Source organism: Acomys minous (assembly GCF_964271855.1).
Source record: "Acomys minous genome assembly, chromosome: 1".
Taxonomy (NCBI): domain Eukaryota; kingdom Metazoa; phylum Chordata; class Mammalia; order Rodentia; family Muridae; genus Acomys; species Acomys minous.
This window is the reverse complement of record NC_140483.1, coordinates 37,177,081-37,195,404: the sequence shown is the minus strand read 5'-3', so window position 1 is coordinate 37,195,404 and position 18,324 is coordinate 37,177,081. Positions and strand designations below refer to the sequence as shown.

The 18,324-nt window shown below is 40.3% G+C and overlaps 1 protein-coding gene across 1 annotated transcript in view; it reads left to right on the top strand.

Moving 5' to 3' along the window:
- ACBD6 (acyl-CoA binding domain containing 6) overlaps positions 1 to 18,324 on the top strand; it is a 135,905-nt gene that overhangs the window by 56,305 nt on the left and 61,276 nt on the right. The window contains exon 6 of the mRNA XM_084786038.1: positions 7,423 to 7,512. Within this exon, the coding sequence (XP_084642164.1) occupies positions 7,423 to 7,512 (90 nt within the window). The remainder of the gene's footprint in view (positions 1 to 7,422; positions 7,513 to 18,324) is intronic.

The following is an 18,324-nucleotide window of genomic DNA, read 5'->3' as shown; positions in this document are numbered from 1 at the left end:
CTCATTTTCCCCTTACTCCCCTCCCCTATGACTGTGACTGAGGGGGACCTCCCCCTGTATATGCTCATAGGGTATCAAGTCTCTTCTTGGTAACCTGCTGTCCTTCCTCTGAGTGCCACCAGGCCTCCCCATCCAGGGAACATGGTCAAATATGGGGCACCAGAGTTCTTGTGAAAGTCAGACCTCACTCTCTACTCAACTGTGGAGAATGTCCTGTCCATTGGCTATGCACTGTGGCTTCTTACACTACCACATTCACAGGAATCCTTTACGTTAGGTTAAATTTTCCTGACTTCCCAAGCAAGAGCTAGCATCCACAGGTGGCATTTGCTTCTCCAATACAGACAGGGGGGAGTGAGGTCCAGCAGAGTGGACGCACCCTTGACTCAGGGAGAAGCAGAGCAAGAGATGCTATTTAGTGCCCCTGCTCCTCTGAGGGTCTGCGCCAACCACCCTCCCTCCCTTCCTTCCTCATTCCCTCCCTTTTTTCCTTCCTTTTTTCTTTTTTGAAATAGTTGTAAAGGTCAAATTCAATTGTGACCTCTGCAAAGATTATTGGGTAGTCAGAGCAAGTGCCTAGAACAGAAACGGCATATATATATATATATATATATATATATATATATATATATATATATATATATATATATATATATTGTGTGTGTGTGTGTGTGTGTGTGTGTGTGTGTGTGTGTTTGTGTATGAAACTACAGGACTTGGGAAGCTGTTGTTGACCCTTCACTGTTTGGTGCAGCATTGCTGCTCGGCTCTGCTGGTTTGCTACCCATCCGGCTGCTGTTACCCCAGCCTGCCAGAACATTGTGTTTCCATGAACAGATGAAGTGCTTACACATTCATAGACTGAGACGCCAAGAATTCAGTTGGGTTCTCTCATTGCTCCAAGCAGATTTCTGCCTTCTCAACCATGACAGTGCAGGCTGAGCTTTGAATACTTATGGCAAGACCTTTATTATCAATCAGGGATTTGTGTGAATTAATTTAAGAACATGGGGAGCTGGAGCTTAAAATCAGAATCACATTTGACATCCTAAGTGAAATAAATTGTTTTGCTTCATGGCATTTAAAGCTCTGACAAGTGGAACCCTTTGGTGAGTCTTGATGATAGACTGAAAGTCTATTCACCCTCAAAACTGTGTGCGTAAGGTGAGAAGAGAGTTTGGGGTTGAAAGGGCATCCCATTCATGTTTCTGATCTTTGAACTTAAAACATTTCTGTACAAGTTACATAGGATTTCTGGAGATAACATTATCTTTATTATTTCTATTGAAAATATTCACCTAACAGGTTCAAACAATTTTAGTCTTGCCCTTATGTGACTAAAAATTATATTTATTATATGTGAAATTTGTTGAGCTGTATAAACTTAATTATAATCATAAAGTGAAAAGCATGTACAGGGTGAACTATCATGCATTAAAATGACACAATAAATTGTTAAATTATTATAAATGTATTAATCATTTTACCTGAGAAGCAGATATGTGGACCTGGCTGTCATAGTGTAGGAACAAATATATATGAGATGCCTTCTAAATAAGCTGCATTTGTCTTGTACAGTGAAGCTGTCAAGTATATATAGATCCATATTCATCCAAGTTGTAAAGCCAAAAGCTATGGTTTCTTTCTTTCCTTACATTTTTTTTAGTTTGCTGTGTTGTTCAACCCAGGGCCTTAGGCACTGGACTATACTTCTAGCTCCAGGTACTTTTTCAAAGATTTTTTTTCTTAAAGAATTTTGTGTGTGTGTGTATGTGTGTACACACAAACATATCCACCACCCAAGACATATATTTCTAGTTTGAGAAAATAGCATGGTCTTTTAAAAAATTTATTTACTTTTATGTACATTAGTGTTCTGCCTACATGTATGTCTGTGAAGGTGTCAGATCCCCTGGTACTGGAATTATGCATAGTTGTAGCTGCCTTGTGGGTTCTGGGACTTGAACATGGGTCCCCTGGAAAAGCAGCCAGTGCTCTTATCCAGTGAGCCATCTCTCCAGACCCAACATGGTCTTTCTTCTTGACATAACTAGGAGATAGTATTTGCAGAAGAGAGAAGGCCTTGTAGTTATTCCTTCTACTCAGGAAGTCTTTCTATCAGGTGTTTCAAAGCCTAAGTTTATAGCAACATGGTGTAGTATGTACTGGCTTTTACATTTACATTACAACGTTTACTTTAATCTTAATATCTGCAAATGTGTGGGACTTGAAAGCAGGAAGGAGGGGCGAGTGCCGTAATCCTGCTCCTCGTTTCTGCACTGGCTCAGGTTTGGCATTGAGCCATATTGCTGCAGCTCCTCACACATGCCAAGCACTCACAGGTATCCAAGACAATATCTTATTTTCCACAAAGATTTACTTTTATTTTTATTTGAGTATGTGTATGTCTGCATCTGTGTGAGTGCTCACCGTGTGTGTAGTGATGTCTTTGGAGGCTGGGAAAGGGTATCGGTACCCAGGAAAATCCAGTGAGGGTACATGCTAGAACCAAACTTAGGTCTCCTGGAACAGCAAGTACTCTTACCTCTCCAACTCCAAGACAGCATATTTTATTTATTTATTTATTTATTTATTTATTTTGGTTTTTATGAGACAGGGTTTCTCTGTGTAGCCTTGGCTGTCCTGGACTTGCTTTATAGACCAGGCTGGCCTTGAACTCACAGAGATCTGCCTGCCTCTGCCTCCGAAGTGCTGGGATTAAAGGCGTGCACCACCACCACCCAGCAAGAAAGTATCTCTTAAGGGGGAAAGAAGGTTGTGAATAATTTACAAAGTATATTTGTGGTATAAGCAGATTATTATGAAAATAGGTACAAATTATATAATCTTTGTCCCGAATATTATTTCTCAAATATGTTCTATAAACACTTAGAAATATCTACTGGTGATATTCAAATACTATCTTAAATCTTTAGAGTAATTTGAGTTTAGTTTAGACCCAAATAGTAATGTGCTAACAAAGTAGAGGATGTTTTCTCCGTGCAGGTTGAATGGAAGCCCCAGTGCTCACACACAGGCCTTGGTTCTTTCCCTGTGACCTTATAAGCTGTAATTTATATCACTAGCTACTTTTGATACGTCTTGATTCTTTTGCATTTTTGAAGGTCACCTTTCTCTTTACCCCCATTACTTCTCCTTTGCTTTATTTTAAATCTGTGGCTCATAGAATAATACAATATAATATAATGAACATTTTTGGCTCAAGGAACAGCTTGAAAGCTATGATAAAACTGACAGGGTTGACCTAGCAGAAAAGTAAAGGTTTAAGTAGCCTTTGTACTGAATATTTAGAAAGGAAAGGGAAAAAAAGATACACATAAGATACTAATTTGAAGGAACTTCTATTTTTCACACTGACTGAGAAGCATTACTGGGACTGGAGAGATGGCTCAGTGGTTAGGGCGCTGGCTGCTCTTCCAGAGGACCTGGGTTCAATTCCCAGCACCCACATGGCAGCTCACAACTGTTTGTAACTCCAGTTCCAGAGGATCTGACACCCTCCCACAGACATACTTGCAGGTAAAACACCAATGCACATGAAATAAAAAATATTAAAAAAAAAAAAAGAGAAAGATTACTGACTCTTTAATTATGCGTATTTGCATTGATACAAACAATGACATTTTAAACGTCAGTGGCCATAATTTTCATTAGCAAAACTTCCACAGTCATCCTTTACATCAGAAACTCATACTTAATACAGAATCAGATGATAGCAAAGGCAGCTGAAGTCTATGAACTTTGCCGTCTTCGGTTCTTAACTTGCAATGGATCACACATAGCCCCGTTTACCATTGCGGCTGTTTTAGTGTGTGCAGTCCGTGCACCATCACCATCCAAACCTTCATCTCCCTCAGCTAGAACTTTGTGCATGCTAAGTCCCAATTCTACTTTTTAAATTGTTTCTAAATTTAGGAATTTTTCATTTAAAAATAATTTAATAAATTAATAGTTTTTAATTTAATAAAATTTGGTAGTTAAAATGCATTTAAAAGTTACAGGAAAGACAAAACAAGGTTTTCACTTACTTTATGGTATTCCGCATTATGCCAGAATGGTGTTCTACAGGGACAAAGAGACAGACAAGTATGCTACAGTTAAGAAAGCTTTTTATCAAAGAGTTAGAAGTCTCAAGGTAATCCCCGGGGCTCCGGAGTGACACTTGGTACTACTTTAGGACTCTGGGAAATCATCAGCTATCACAAATGCAGCAAATCCCCATCTGTGTCCTTTCCTCAATGCTCCTGTGAAGGAAAAGTGTTTGCAAAGCCTCATGGCCAGCCATAGATCCTCAGCCTTCCTGCAGCAGCTTCTCCAGGACAGCTGCTGACGGCGTCCCTCTGATTTCCTACTGTCTGCAGTGTGGAAGTTCCATTTACAGTGACCACATTGCTGTTCATGTCCACGTCTGGAGGCCATGTCTGACAAGAATCTGACCTCTCAGCATCCCCGCCCCTCCCTGCTCTTTAACATACTCTGCATGCCTTATGTCAGTTGGATCACATGTATCTGTCTTCTTTTGGCTGACTATTTGCTTATATATAATCTCATCTGCTAATTATATGGTACGCTACCATAAATATTTGATAAAATGGCAAAGAGAGAATTCTCAAAAACTTATATATAGCAGCTTCACCATGTTTTCTTTAATCTATGGTTTTTATCTGTGTAGACAGGGTATGGATACTTTGTATTTGATTTCCAAATACCATAATACTCATTTCATAATACAGTATCCATACTTAATTTTGTGGTATATAGGAGAAAAATGTCATTTTAAAAATTCTGTATGGTTTAGGACAATTAAAAGCTCAGAGAAGCTTTTAAAATATGAAGACTCACTCTGTTTTCTAGAAGATGTAAACGTAATACCACTTAATAGGTTAGTCGCCACTGTGCACTCTCAAAGCACTTTAGAGTCGTTCATCTGTCTAGGGGAGGACATGTTAACAGCGTTGGTAGGTGAGGATTTTTTCTCCCTGCGTTTACTGCATTTGAGTTAAAGAATTTACCCAGAGCTCCCCAGGCACTGCTTGTCGTGTTCTGAGGACCTCGCAGAATCTTCTTTAATAATAACCTCGCCATCTCTGGGCGCCGCTCAGATGTTTTTCCAGTAGAGTATTAAACTAGAAACAAAGACTTGTCCCATTTTGTAGTAGCAAGAAGTATACTTAGTTCAAAGACTTGTAAGAGTTCATATTGCTCATATAAAATTACAGAACAAATTTGGAAGAAGTTTTTGAGCAAATGTAGCTCAATTCATGTACCTAATTCATGCTTTTTTTTTTTTTTTCTGAAGGAGAGCCTGGGGGATCTTGTGCCTACAGCAGTTCAGTGGCTGCAACCTGTTGGCCAAAGGAGAGAAACCCTGGGTGTTTCTTCCTGAGCTTGTCACAGCCCACTGTGGGGGCTGCAGCTTTGTACTGCTGCTTAGCTATAACTAGAAAATTACCTTACATGAGAGCATGTTTTAAGAAACACCTTTGCCCTGATCTTTATTCATTTATACAGTATCATGAAGGTGAAAATCCCAAAGCCTGTTTTGTTTTGTATTTGTAAATAGTTGCTCTTACTCTTGTTTTTAAGCCTTTTAATACTGTATAAAATAATAATCATTAGGTGATCTTAATGTGAATCTCTCTAGCACTTCTACAGAAAGTCATTGTCAGAGAACTTATTCTAATTCAAGGTTAATTAGTGTACCATTAAAATAATGTGTTACAAAAATTAATTACATTGCAGGTCAGAACATGTGTGAAGAAGCATAGTGCAAACGTCTGCGAGTGCATCATCTTTCTTAAAGCCAACCGTGTGCCGGCTCTCTGGAAAATGCAGCTAGAGGGAAGAGTGCCCCTGAGGTCCAGTCACAGGTGTTTCCCCTAAAGTAAATTTTGGCACCATATGTGACAAATTTAAAGTATAACCCCCATTAATGGTGAAATGTGTGGCTCATCTACTCTCTCATTAGGACAGTGAAGGATTCATAGTGTAGCATTAGTCGGTGAAACATGGTTGGGTCAGACCTAAGGAAAAATCAGGAGCCTGCTTGAGAAGTAGAAATTATCTATACATCTTGTGGTAAAAGTACACAGTATTACATTTTCTTGCTATGCATGTACACGAGGTGAAATGTCGCACACCTTAGTTATGCAGTAATTCTTATTAATAGGTCAACTTACTACTCTCTAAATACTAAAAGTTAGAACTAAATATTGTAAACTTTCATTTGATTCTTTTTGTTGCTTGCTTGTTTGTTTTTGAGGCAGAGCTCTGTCCTGGAGCTCACTATGTTGCCTCTGCCCCCCTGTGTGAGAACTAAAGTCATGTGCCACCACACAAGGCTGATTTGCCCAGATTTTCAAATTTTTGTTTTCCTCTTTTATGATTTTATTGTGAAATACCATTTTAGAATTTTGTGTAAGAAAGCAGATACTCACAGATAAATAAGAGACAATCAGCCAAGTAAAAACAATTTTTTTTAAAAAAGGGGAGAGGGGAATCTGCAAGAAAGAAGTTGTCCGAGCCACTTATCAAGCTAGTTGAACTAATACATGTATCAAGAGAGCCTAAATGATTTTTTAAAATGTAGGCAAGTTTAGAAAAGCTGCCTTGGAGGGTGCATTTTAAGGTCACCCTTGTTCCAATATTTATTTATTTAAATGTTTTCTGCAGCATGGAAAAGCATCTTATTCTTTATGAGGACATTACCATCACCCTCAGAGTAAAGTTATACTGTACATCACTCATATTTATTCAGAAGAGCCCTACAACTTGGGGGGGTGTTGTTTGTTGGGAGGGGCAAGTAGGCTTCATTTATTAGGTACACTAAGCTTTTCTGATAGGCAAAAAAAAAAAAAAAAAAGAAGATATTTGTAGTAACTGTAAATCTTTGATAGGTAGAAGTTAAAAGTAGTATGTTGTGGAGCTGAAGAGATGGCTCAGCAGTGAAATTGTTCATTCAGCAATTACTTGATTATGTTTTATGTATTTGTGCATGTATGTGCACACATGTGCACCTGCCTGGAGATGGAAGAACAGCTTGCAGCAGTCAGTTCTCTTCCAGCTTGTAGATCCTGGAAAGGGAACTCAGGGCATCAGGTTTGTAACAGGTGTCTTTATGGGCTAGGCCATTTGCCAGCTGATTTTGTTGTTGATATGACCATTTTCTGTTATGCAGGTGGGAAAACTGACCAGACCGAAGAAGTTTTACTGGGCTGTGTATGGTAGACCAGAAGTAGAACTCAAGGCTTCCCATTGCTTGTTTATCGCTTTCCCATAGTGTGTTTTATATCATCTTCAGAATAATTGATCTACAGTTCTACACATCTCTTTTCCTATCTTTCTTTGCATATGAGCCCCACACATATGTTAACAAGTTCCTGTATTGTTTCCTATGTATAGGGCAGAGCTCTGCTCCACTGGGCATGTGACCGAGGACACAAGGAACTAGTGACAGTCTTGCTACAGTATGAAGCTGACATTAATTGTCAGGTAAGAACAAATTTAAAAGGAGCTTGCTTTTCTTCTTTTTAACTAACATTTTTTAATATTTATTGTATGTGTATGGGTGTTTTTCCTGTATGTAAATCACATGTATTCAGTGGCCTAAAGAGGCCAATGGATCCTCTGAGATGGAGTTACAGAGGGCTGTGAGTCTTGGGAGTCCACCCCAGTCCTTTGGAAGAGCAGTCATGCTCTCAACCATTTCTCCAGCCCCTAAAAAGGAGCTTTAAGAAAACGTATGACATTAGATGTCTCAAGGCGGATGTCAGTAGAGCCCCTGTTGTAGAGCTCTCCAGTGCTGTCGTCCTCCAGTGGGAACCCTCAGCAGTTAAGCAGGTACTTCTGCCTTCCCCAGCCCCAGCCCCTGCAGCCACTAACCTGCTCCTCTCTGGGGTAGTTCCTGGAAATGGAATCATGAAGTAAGCACTCTCCCATTTTGTTTCTTTCACGTACATAGTCTCAGGCTGTGCTTCTGGTGGTGCACGCCACAGGACTTCATTCCTCCTGTGGCTGGATTGTTAGTATGTGAGCATCCAACACTCTCCCTCCCTCGTCAGTTGGTGGACAGTGTTATTGTTTCTAACTTTTGACAGTTGTAGTAATGTTGCAAGCATTCATGCATTTTTCTGTTTTTATGCTTATTTCTGATACCTCCTTTCAGCTATTTTGGTTATCCACCTAAGGGTAAAATGCTGGAATCTTATGGTAATTTTTTCAGATTTATCTCTATTTTATGTGTATAAGTGTTTTGCCTGAGTGTGTGTGTGTGTGTGTGTGTACCAAGTATGTGCCTGGTTTCTGCAGAGGACATTAGATCCCCCAGAACTGGAGTTACTGTGTGTGCACTGAGAATCAAGCCCTCTGCAAGAACAACAAATGCCCCCACCTGCTGAGCTGTCTCTCTCCAGCCCCAATCTTATGGTAATTTAATGTGTAATTTTTCACATATAACTTTTGAGTAATCTTTAAACTGTTTTCTGTAGGTGTTATATCATCTTACCTCCCCACCAGTGTTTGCAGCTTCCAACGTCACCCATCCTCAGCCACACTTATTTTCCCTTCTTTTTGAAAAAGCCATCCTAATGGACCCTGACCTCACCTCATCATGACATGACTTTGATTTACCTTTTCCTAACGACTGAGCAGTGTTGCTCCCCTCGCCGCCCCCCCCCCCATTTTTTTTTAGGCAGGGTTTCTCTGTGTGTCCCTCACTGTCCTGGAACTTGCTCTGTAGACCACGCTGGCCTTGAACTCAGAGATCTGCCTGCCTTTGCCTCCCCAGTGCTGGGATTAAAGTTGTGCACCCTACTCTTTTGTTATATTTTAAATTTTATATTATATTTTACTTCTATGAACCCTTTGTTCATGTCTTCTGCCTAGTTTATTATTAGGTCCTAATTTTTACAAATTATATAAATACTTTATGTATCTTAGGACAAAGTTTGTGTATATATATATATATATCATGTTAAATCTGTTCCTTATGCTTTCTTCTGGAACTTTCTCCCTTTCGTGATTTCTTTGAACCATCTAGAATTACCAGATGTCTAGCCAGTTGTTCTATTAATGTTTACTGAGTAATTGTGTTTGCTTCTTGTGGCTTGCAGTATCTTCCTTACCACAGTCCCTGGTCCTCATTTCAGTCTATTTGGGCTTCTCCTCCCATCCTGTTGCTCTGTTTTTCTCTATGTTCATAGGCCCTGTTCTGGTTTGTTTGTTGTTTGTTTGTTTGAGGCAGTAATTCTCTGTGTACCCCTGCTGTTCTGGAACTCACTTTGTAGACCAGGCTGGCCATGAACTCAGAGATCTGCCTGCCTCTATCATTGGATAAGATAGGTTTCTTCACTGTTCATTCAGAATTTTCTACAATTTGCTTCTCTTTTTGTAAATGTTTGACGTTGTCTTTTACCCTCGCTTTACCTTCACTAAGTTAAAGCAGACCACAACAGGAATCTGTGGGGGCATGCATGTCTTCACATGATTGTAAAGAGTACAAGGGTATTTTAAAGGGAAATGTTCCCGCGTTAGGCACTGTCTGAGGTTTCTGCCAGTTCTGTTACTGGCATGGTATAAAACAAACAGTCCCAAACCATGCTTGGCGTGGCTGTCTAGAGCACTGCGGGCTGAACACTAGTGTTAGCACAGCTGAGTTCCCTGTGGGTTTTTAGGATGAGTCGCTTAGGATGGCATGCTGCCTGGCAGTGTTTCCCCGCCTCCTGCATTCATGCAGCCATTTTATGTTGCTTTAACTTTGTTTTTGATGATTGTAGTCTGGTCTCTAGCAGCAGTTAATGGGAATGCTTTGGCTCTGTCACTTTGAGTTGCTAACATGCTTCCGAGTCAGAGGGTTTCTGGAGTTTAGGTCTCAGACATGCTTTCCCACTGCCGTTTCTCTCTTGGTTTTGTCATGGAAAGCACTTTTCAAATAGGCAATGCAAACGTAATAAATGGAAAGAAAGGTTCATCTCCCTCATGACTCAATCTTTCCTAAACAATATTATTATTGACTGGCTTATTGGTTGCCAAAAAGAAAATCGATTTTATTAGAACTATTTGCTTGGCCATATATCTTGGTACAAACCCAGCACAGGCCCACTGATGGCATCAGCTGTCTGAAGAATAACGTTTACTGTGAGTCTGGAATGAAGTCATTAGAGCTGTGTCGGGTCTGTTCTGTATTTTCCCGTCATTGTGCTCATTGGGCTCTCATAAATGCCTTTACTGAATTGTGGGGGCTGGGTCCTGTGGCACGGTGTGGCTGGGTCCTGTGGCTCGGTGTGGCTGGGTCCTGTGGCACGGTGTGGCTGGGTCCTGTGGCATGGTGTGGCTGGGTCCTGTGGCATGGTGTGGCTGGGTCCTGTGGCACTGTGTGGCTGGGTCCTGTGGCACGGTGTGGCTGGGTCCTGTGGCACGGTGTGGCTGGGTCCTGTGGCACTGTGTGGCTGGGTCCTGTGGCACCCTAAGAAAGAGCCTTTATGTATGCTAACAGATACTTTGTTTCTTCTGCTTAGTTGTGGCTTGCATCTATTCTGGACGTTGGGTTATTGTCATATTTGATGTTAGGATAATGGTGCAAGAGCTGTGTGTGTGTGTGTGTGCATATGTGTGTGCAGGCACATACCTATGCACTCTTCTTAGTCATCTTTTCAGTTCTTGAAACTACCCCATAAACAGATGATCTAGATATGTCTGTGGCTATAATGAAACACTAAAGCAGCTCAGGAAGGAAAAGGCTGTTTTAGCTTGAACTTCCCAGGCCATCACTGAGGGAGTCGGGAATGGAACTCAAGCAGGGGCCAGAGCAGAAGTCGTGAAGGGATGATGCTCACTGGCTCATGTTCAGCTCGCTTTCTGGTACATTCTGGTACAGCCAAGGGCCACCTACCCAGGGACCACCCGACCCACAGTCAGCTAGGCTTTCAGCATCTTGCTTTAGTCAAGATGATCTTTCACAGACATGACCACAGGCCAGTATGATGGGGGCAGCAAAGTCCCCCTCTCCAAATAGCTCCAGATTTTGTCACGTTGACAACAGAAACTAATGAAGACAACATTAAAGGACATCTGGATGTCAAAGGGTTATTGGTAGGTGTTCTCAGATTTGTTATAAAGTACATTAAGCAATACAGTGGATGGGGGACTGTGAGGGTTTGTGGGGTGTGAGTATTCACCTGAGTAACGTGTGTAACAGATCAAAAGAGAAACATTTGCTTAGATGAATACAAATGTTTAAGGACTTAAAATTTTGGTTATTTGGGCCTAGAGAGATGGCTCAGTGGTTAAGAGCACTGACTGTTCTTCCAGAAGTCCTGAGTTCAATTCCCAGCTACCACATGATGGCTCACAACCACCTGTAATGGGATCTGACTTTCTCTTCTGGTATGTGTGAAGACAGAACACTCTTACATAAAAAATAAATATTTTTAAAAATTGTTTATCTGTTTCAGTTTTTTTGGTTTTTTGAGTCACAGTCTCTCAATGTAGTCCTGGCTGTCATGAGTCTCACTATGTTGACTAGGCTGGCTTTGAACTTATAGAGATCCTCCTGCCTTTCCCTCCCCAGTGATGGGATTAAAGGCCTATGCCACTACCCCCGGCCAGGACGTTATCATTTTTAAAGTACATGGACTGTGACTTACAAGAGTCATGTGCCTTCAGTGAACACCTTACTGGTAGCTATTTATTGTAAAAGGTTTCAAAAAAGTGAGAAAACTACTGAGTAGTAAATAAGCCATTGGTGATGCTGCTGAATGTGGGTTGATGTGAGATTTCCCCCAGTGTTGTATGTGCATGTCTCTTAGTCACCACACCAGCCAGGAATGTGCATATATTACTTAATCTGTCCTACTGGAGGAGAAACAAGAGCTCAGAGAATCTCTGCAGCTAGTGAGAAACACAGAATTGAATGTTTTCTGACTTCTAAGTCTAAGCCCTCAACCGTACCACTGTAAAACCTGAATACATTGCATTCTCATCTTTTGCTCATAAATACTTTTCCTTTATTTGAGATTATTGAAGTAGAAAATAAATTCAGTGAGGTACATTGTGCATAAATCCTAAGGATACAGCTCAGTGTGTGTGCACATGCACACATGGACACATACACACGCACATGGCACCCGCCCATGTAGCTGCCACTTACATCAAATGGCAGCATTTCCTGAACTCATTTCCTGAGTCTTTGTTTCCTTCCTGTTCAAATCCACACCTCCCATACCACCCTGAAATGACTGTTACTCTGTTTGCACTGATCACTTCTAGCTGTTTGTGAAATTCAAATCTTTGTTATAGTATTCAGTACACAGTATACAACATGTAGTATAGTCCTTTGGACCTGGCTTATTACGCTCAGTATTTATGGGAGTCGTCCCTGTTGTTATGTATGCTATTTATTGACTATTGTTGCTGGGCAACATAGCATTGTGTGTATATGCTGCAGTTTGTCCTCTTCCCTGCTATTGGATACTTGGGTTTCTAGTTTCTCCTTTTGCTGTTGTTTATAGTGAGTAAAGCAGCTGGGATCACTGTTGAATGTGGACATATACTCTCGTTCCTGATCAGTGTGTGCTCTGGGAGTAGAGTGGCCGGGTTATACAACTCTGTGTGACAGTCTGAGGGGCTGCATGTGTTTCTAAGAGTGCTGCCATTTTACAGGCACACCAGCAGAGGACGGGAATGTAATCCTTTATATCCTTGCCGACACTTGTTATCCTCTGTCTTTTTATTATGTCTGTGAAATGGTGTTTCACTGGGGTTCTGACAGTTGGGAGGTATTAATAATGCTTCCTGTTCTGTTTCTGTTCATGTACTTACTGTCCGCTTACACATGCTCATGGGGAATTTTCTGTTAAGATACTATATTGTATTATATTATATTATATTATATTATATTATATTATATTATATTATATTATATTATATTATATTATTTGCTTCTTTGAGACAGGGTCTTATTCATTCACCTGGAAATCACCGTAGAGACCAGGCTGCCCTTGAACTCACAGAGACTTACCTACCTCTGCCTCTGAGTTCTGGGATTAAAAGTGTGTACCATCAAGACTGGTCCTATTTTTTCACTGTGAAAAATAGGGTTGTCTGTTATGGAGTTGAAAGGCTTGTTTATGTACTCTGGATACAAATCTCTTTGGATATATGAAATGGAAATATTTTCTTTTATTCAATGAATTTTTCTTATTTTATTGATAGTTTCCTTTGAAACATAATGTTTTTGTTTTAAAATTGTTTTCTTTTTCGAGACAGGGTTTCTCTGTGTAGTCTTGGATGTCCTGGCTATCTTCAAACTCACAGAGATCCACCTGCCTCTGCCTCCCTGAGTGCTGGGATTACAGGCGTGTGTGCACCACCACACCTGGCTTTGTTTAAAAAAAATTTTAAAGTTTGATGGAATCTTGTTTACTTTTTCATTTTTATTTGTTTTTAGTATCATTTTCAAGAAACTATTGTCTAATCAAAGATCATGATAATTAAGTCCTTTTAAGACTTTTATAGTGTTATGTCTTCCGTGTGGATCTTTGGTTCCTTAGGAATGGTTGGCATGGAGTGTGAAATAGTAGTCCAACTTCATCTTTTATATGTGGATATCTAGTTGTTTAATCACTGTTAAAGCCTATTTCCTCTCCCATTAAGCTCCTGTAGTACCTTGTCAAAACAGTTGACCACAATGTGGAAATCTGTTTTCAGACTCTCAGCTTTCTCTCACTGTCTTTATGGAAATTAACAGCCGCCCCGCCCGGATACTCCTTCTGATATTCCCATTACATACTGCACTTTCTGAAAGTGGCCCGGGGTCCCCCACCCCTCCTCAGTCCCGTCTGTCCCCGCTTCCCCACCTCCTTCTCTCTTTTCCCTTCTGCTTTCCAGTGCTGACCGGGCAGGAGTTTTGTTTTCACAGTTTCAAGGTCCCTGGCCTGTCTAGCCATAATTACCTTCTAAAGGCCTTTGAGGTACTGTCATGCTGGACGTGAGGAATGTGCCGTGTTTTCATATTTAACATCAGGTCTTGGTTTGGCCAGTCTGACCACCTTTGTCTTTACTCCAGAGCTCCCCTTGTGTGTATTTAGTGTGACTGCTGCTAGAGTTATGTTACTTTTTGCTGTTTGTTCTCTGTTTGTCCCACCTGCTTTTTGTTCATGTTTCTTAATTGACCTGCTCAGTACTCATCAAGTATTTTTTAATTATTGCATTTTGCTTTCTCCACAGATATTTTTTCTTAAACCTTAAAAAAAAACCTGCTCTTTTGTAGTGGAAATTACAAAACAAACTCTCAGCTTATTTTCATGTACCTTAGAATAATATCCTTTTTTGTGTCTTGAGAAATATAAGAGCCGTAAAGTTATTTAAGTCTGCTCTTTTCCTTGCCTGAGTTGCTATGACTATGGTGTATTTTTATCTCAATTTTTTAATAGAGTTAATAAGATACCTTTTTGTATCAAATAGCTCTTCTTATTCCTCCTTAAGCCTCCTGGATGCCTCCAATGTCTTTTTGTTAGCCTTAAAAACTGACTGAAGTGTTTTCTATTGCATTGGCTTCTAGTGTTGATTTGGTGCGTCCTTTATTTGCACGAGGGTGATTTTTTTTCACTTGTAGTGTAGAAGTGTAATTGTGATTGATAAAGCACTGCGTGTTGCCCGGGGATTGTATGTGTGTTGTTTTGTCTGTCTTTCTGTACTTCATCGTCCTTCCATTGGCTTATAACCCACATAGTCTCTGAAGAGGAATTAGCTGTAATTCTTAATTATTCTTAAGATAAAATGGACAAATTTCTTGAAAAAGACTTATTAAGCCAGGCATGGTGGCCCACACCTTTAATCCTAGCACTTGAGAGGCCGAGGCAGGAGGGTCTCTTAAGTTTGAGACCAGCCTGATCTATACAGTGAGTTCCAGGACAGCCAAGGCTACACAGAGAAACCCTGTCTCAAAAAAACAAAACAAAACAAAAAACCCCAAAAAAAACCTCATTAAAGTGATAGAACTTTTAAAATGTACTCAAGACACTGAAATTATAAAATGGCCTTACAGTTCAAAGCCATAACCTTGTTCTGCTTGCATTTAAGATTCTTCCTTTTATGCTCCCAGCTTCTTACCTCAGGCTGCTTCTAACTTCTGGTCATGTAGAGGTGACGGTTTGGTATTGTTTCATTTCTTCTATTATGGTTGTTAGTTTGTGGAGTTTGTTTGGTTTTGCTTCTTTTGGGGTTTTGTTGTTGTTTTGTTTTGTTTCTGTTTTTGTTTTGATTTGGTTGTAACTGGCTCTTCCTCTATGTTCAAGACTGGCCTGAAACTCATTATGTAGCCCACCCTGGCCACAAATTCACAGTCATGCCCCTGCCTCAGCCACCTGAGTGCTGGGATTACAGGCATGAGTCACCACCACTTTGTCTCTACATTTGTTGATCGAGGCACACCCCTCCCCCCCCATTTCTTCAAGTATGAAATGTTTTAATGTCAGGTTTGTGTGCACTCTCTAGACATTCTGTTTCCTACACAGGCTGGGGCTTCAAAGGTAAGCCATGTGTGAGAGCAGCTACTTTGTGTCCAGACATCTTGCTGATTTTGTTTTTTGTCAGGTGTCCATTTCACATGCACTAAGCTCTGTCAGAGCCCTTGCATGGTGCCAAAGAAGCAGCGACAGGACACACTATGTTTCCATGACCCCCACACATCTTTATAACTGCAGTCTTGTCTACTAACCCAGGTTTTTAAAAGGTTGCTGCAGGGCTGGAGAGATGGCTCAGTGGATAAAGCATTCACTGCCCAGTGCTCATGGTGGCCCACTTGTAATTACAGTGCCTGGGAGAGCAGAGATGGGCAGATCTCTTAAGTGAACTGACTAGGGTAGCAGAGCCATCAAGCTTTGAGTTGAATAGAGGGCCTGTTGGGGAGTGCTCAGGGAGCACATCTGACATCTGTCTCTGGTCTACACACACACACACACACAGACACACACACACAGACACACACACACACACACACACACAAATGCCCATTGACACACACAGAACATACAGTGACATCCTTCCCCGCCCTCCTCCAAATGCTGTGATGAGAAAACTTTCCCAGTTCATCTTCTTGAATTCTACTGAGAACCAGAAACCAGCCATATACACTTTGTACCTCTTTTCAATTAATGTTATGTAATGACCACTTTTCTATGACCTTTGGTATTTTTCAAAATATTTTTCATTTTAATTTTTATTTAAATGTGTTTTCCAACTGTAGGTTTTATACCCTTGGTAAGAATAGAATACATAGTATAATTAGAATATATGAAAAACTGCAAGGTAAATGTGCTGCATCTTCCCAAAGAATCCCCATTTTCCTTAAAGGTTGCAGGGTACAATAATTTAATTTGAAAGTACCTATAATTGCTTTGTGCATAAACATGCAGCTGTAGATTGGGATACAGAATTCATGTGAACTACTGTGAAGGGAGGACGGTCTTGTGGTGTCATGACAGCCAGGCAGGAACATTCACGAAGTACAGTCATGATAGGGTTCTGCTTTTTTTTTTTCATCAGTTTTTCTTTAAGAGGTCATTTTTAGCTTAAATTTAGCTTCCCTTTTTCAGTATTCCAATATTTAAACATCTAGTGCCCCATTTTCTAATTTTAACCACGTTAGTTTCCTTTAGGGAGCATCCTTTGAAGAAACACACTCCTACAGAAATGAGAGAGGCTGTTTTCTCTTGCTGCCTTTCCTCTTACTGCAAATGCTGATGCTTCTTGGACATGAAATAATAAAGTAAATATGCTGAAGGTTTGTGATCATATGTTCACCAAGATCTGTAAAGTGTTTACTGTTTTCAAAATCTTAAATTCCTTTACATATTTATAAAAGCAGTTTACAGATACATGGTTGGTATGCATCTAGAGATGCTATAGATCATAAGAGTTGAACTTGAGTCTTGGGATTATAAAAGCAGCAGTGTTTGGGCTGTGGCAGACTTGTTGCAGTATGTTAAACTACCACATTTGACCAATGCTAGGATGTAGTTTTTTCTTTTACATTTTAACATATTGAAACTGAGAAGGATCTGCGGTCTCTGTTGCCTTAACAATAAGCTGTGATGGGCCTTGTCTGGGTGGAAATGAGCTTTGCTTGTCAGAATTGTCAGTTCAGTTGAGTGCTGGTTGATTTTGTTAGGAGTTGGCTCAGCAGGAAAGAGTACTTGCTCCTCTTAGGGGACACGAGTTTGGTTCCTAGTACTTATGTTAGGTGATTCATAACACCTGTAACTCCACCTTCAGTGGATGCTAACCCCCTGCCCTCTGCAGGCACCTGCATGTCCGTGCACATACCCACACAGAGAAAGACACATAGTTAAACATAATTTAAAAAAAATAAATCTTAAAATCTTTTTTTTAGAAAAATGACTATAATTGCATATTGAAACAAAAAAGTTATTGTATGTGTTGAGAAACAAAAGTAGGAGTAAATTTGATATTAGTTTAACAAATGTTAATCATTATAAGAAAGTAACCATTATTGTGTATTTATGTATGTAAGAGAAAGGACACACTTAAGTTTTCATATGAAGAGGTATTATGCTAATTAAATTAAAAATATATGCTTTTCTTCACAGGTTGCTTTTGGTCATGGTGTTTATCATAGCAATAAAAAGAAAACCAGGACAGAAATTGGTACCAAGAATGGGTATCTCTGTAACAGACTTAAGCATTTTGTTTCGGGGAGCTTATAGAAATGCTTGGAACTTTGTACTGGGGAAGCCATTGAGTACTCAAAGCATGGAAAACTGTCTTGTGGGAGCTTGGAAGATAAAAGTGGTAGAGAAATATAGATAAAGGGGCCCTGGCTTGTGAGGTTTCGGAGGGTCATTAACGTGATAATTTGAATTTAAAAATCTGTGTTTTCTAGTCAGTTATGATTAACAAGAGACCAGTACACTGAAGTGAAGCTTTTTTTGTTATTGAGACAATAGATGCTGGTTAGCTGAGGCTGAAAAATCAGCTGTGATTATTAAGAGACCCAAATTGTTGAGGCTGAATCTTCTGGGGAGCATTTCTCCAAGATTAGTACACAGAGGAAGCAAAGGCTATCCATCTCAGGCTGGATGCAGTCGTGGCAGTGTGTTACAGGTCTCCCACCTGGTACAGGCTTTGAAGGCATAAAGAGGCCATGGAGAACAGCTGAGGCATGGTGCCGTGTGGCAGAGTCAAAGTCCCTGCAGAGGAGCCAGGAAGCCACTGGTGAAGGTGCAGCTTTAGTTGCTGTAGAGAACCCAGCATTTTGGAGATTCCAAGACTGGGAGATGACCACAA